The 1,383-nt window shown below is 44.3% G+C and overlaps 1 protein-coding gene across 1 annotated transcript; it reads right to left on the bottom strand.

The window, feature by feature from the left end:
* Positions 1 to 124: 124 nt before the first annotated feature.
* Positions 125 to 706, bottom strand: LOC111384658. Its single transcript, XM_023008974.1, has one exon. It carries the CDS (start codon positions 704 to 706, stop codon positions 125 to 127), a length of 582 nt encoding a protein of 193 aa, XP_022864742.1.
* Positions 707 to 1,383: the final 677 nt, after the last annotated feature.

Genomic DNA, 1,383 nt, shown 5'->3' with positions numbered 1-1,383 from the left:
ATTGCATCTGAGAAAGTAAACCTCATAGCAGAGAGTTTAAAAATCCAAACACTATTCATCTGATAAAAAGGAAGAAAGGAAAGCATTTAGCTCGAAAGTCTCTAGAAACCCTACCGCTAGCACTTTATAAGTTGGATGACGATCTGGAATCCTCCTCCGCCTCTTTGAGAACCAAAAAGGAGACCTTGTCCAATGCCTCTATAGCTTTCTTTCTAGCCACCACCGCCTCCTTCGCTCTCTTCTCAGCGTTCTCTCTCGCAATAGCCGCCGCCTTGTGCAAAGACATTGAAGCAATTTTTGCAGCGGCCACTAATTGCTTGGCCAAATCCTCAGTAATCACATTTCCATTTTGAACGGTACTGCCAATTAAATTAAAAAAGGTGAAATTGGGAATGGAACATTGAGGGCAGTGATAGCGAGCCGAGGAGGAGGATGAAGAAGAAGGGAGTGAGTGGACGCATGAGATGTGGGCTACGGCGGGGCAGCGGAGGCACATGACACGAAGGTGTGGAGGAGGGAGCTTGGTTTCCTCGTAGACTTCGAAGCAGATGGGGCAAAAGGATGCCGCGTGATGGGCTAGAACGCACGCCGTGCATAGCTGGCCGTACATGCCCCGGTACCAGAGGTTGTGAAGGGTTATCGGATCCTCCGACCCGCAAACTCGGCAGTCCTTATTCTTAGTAATCCCCATCACTTTCGCAGCCATTGCATTGGGGAGTTGCAGATTTGGTATGAACTATAAAGGGCAAAAACGAGTCGCCGACACTGAGTTGAAATTTTTTTGTCCTTAATTCATGGGGCCTAAGGTCACCCAACTCTGCGCGGCACACTAGTTTTAGTAATCAGAATAGGGTCAACCTCAGATGCAATGAGCAGCTTTCCTCCCTTGTTAAGGGCAGCTGCTCGACCAAGTAACCAATTACCATTCTAAAATATAGCCACTCGTCTAGGAGAAATTCCTGCTCAAATCTCAATCTTAAATGAAATAGATTTGAAACTCTTTTTTGATACGATAACCCATATTTCTCAAAAGAAGAACTTGATCCCGGCACAAAAAGAACGCTAACACATGTAAATCGATACAATTGGCAACTATTCTTTAATTTACGAAGAATCATGTCACATCGCTAGATTCGATCCATTATCTTGTTGACGTCCATCAAAATTAATGATGTGTCAATCCTGACTCATAAAGAACACTAACACATGCAAATCGATACAATTGGCAACCATTCTTTAACTTACAAAAAATCATGTCGCTTTACTGGATTCAGTCAATGATCTTATTGATGTCCGTCAAATTTAATGATATGTCAACGTGTCAAGGACCGCAGCTTTACTTAACCCCTTGACACTATCGCAGCCGCAGTTTGCCCAACTTCG

This window comes from Olea europaea, unplaced genomic scaffold, assembly GCF_002742605.1.
Source record: "Olea europaea var. sylvestris unplaced genomic scaffold, O_europaea_v1 scaffold29642, whole genome shotgun sequence".
Classification (NCBI taxonomy): Eukaryota; Viridiplantae; Streptophyta; class Magnoliopsida; order Lamiales; family Oleaceae; genus Olea; species Olea europaea.
Note: the sequence above shows the minus strand (reverse complement) of the source record. Positions and strands in the feature narration are given on the sequence as shown.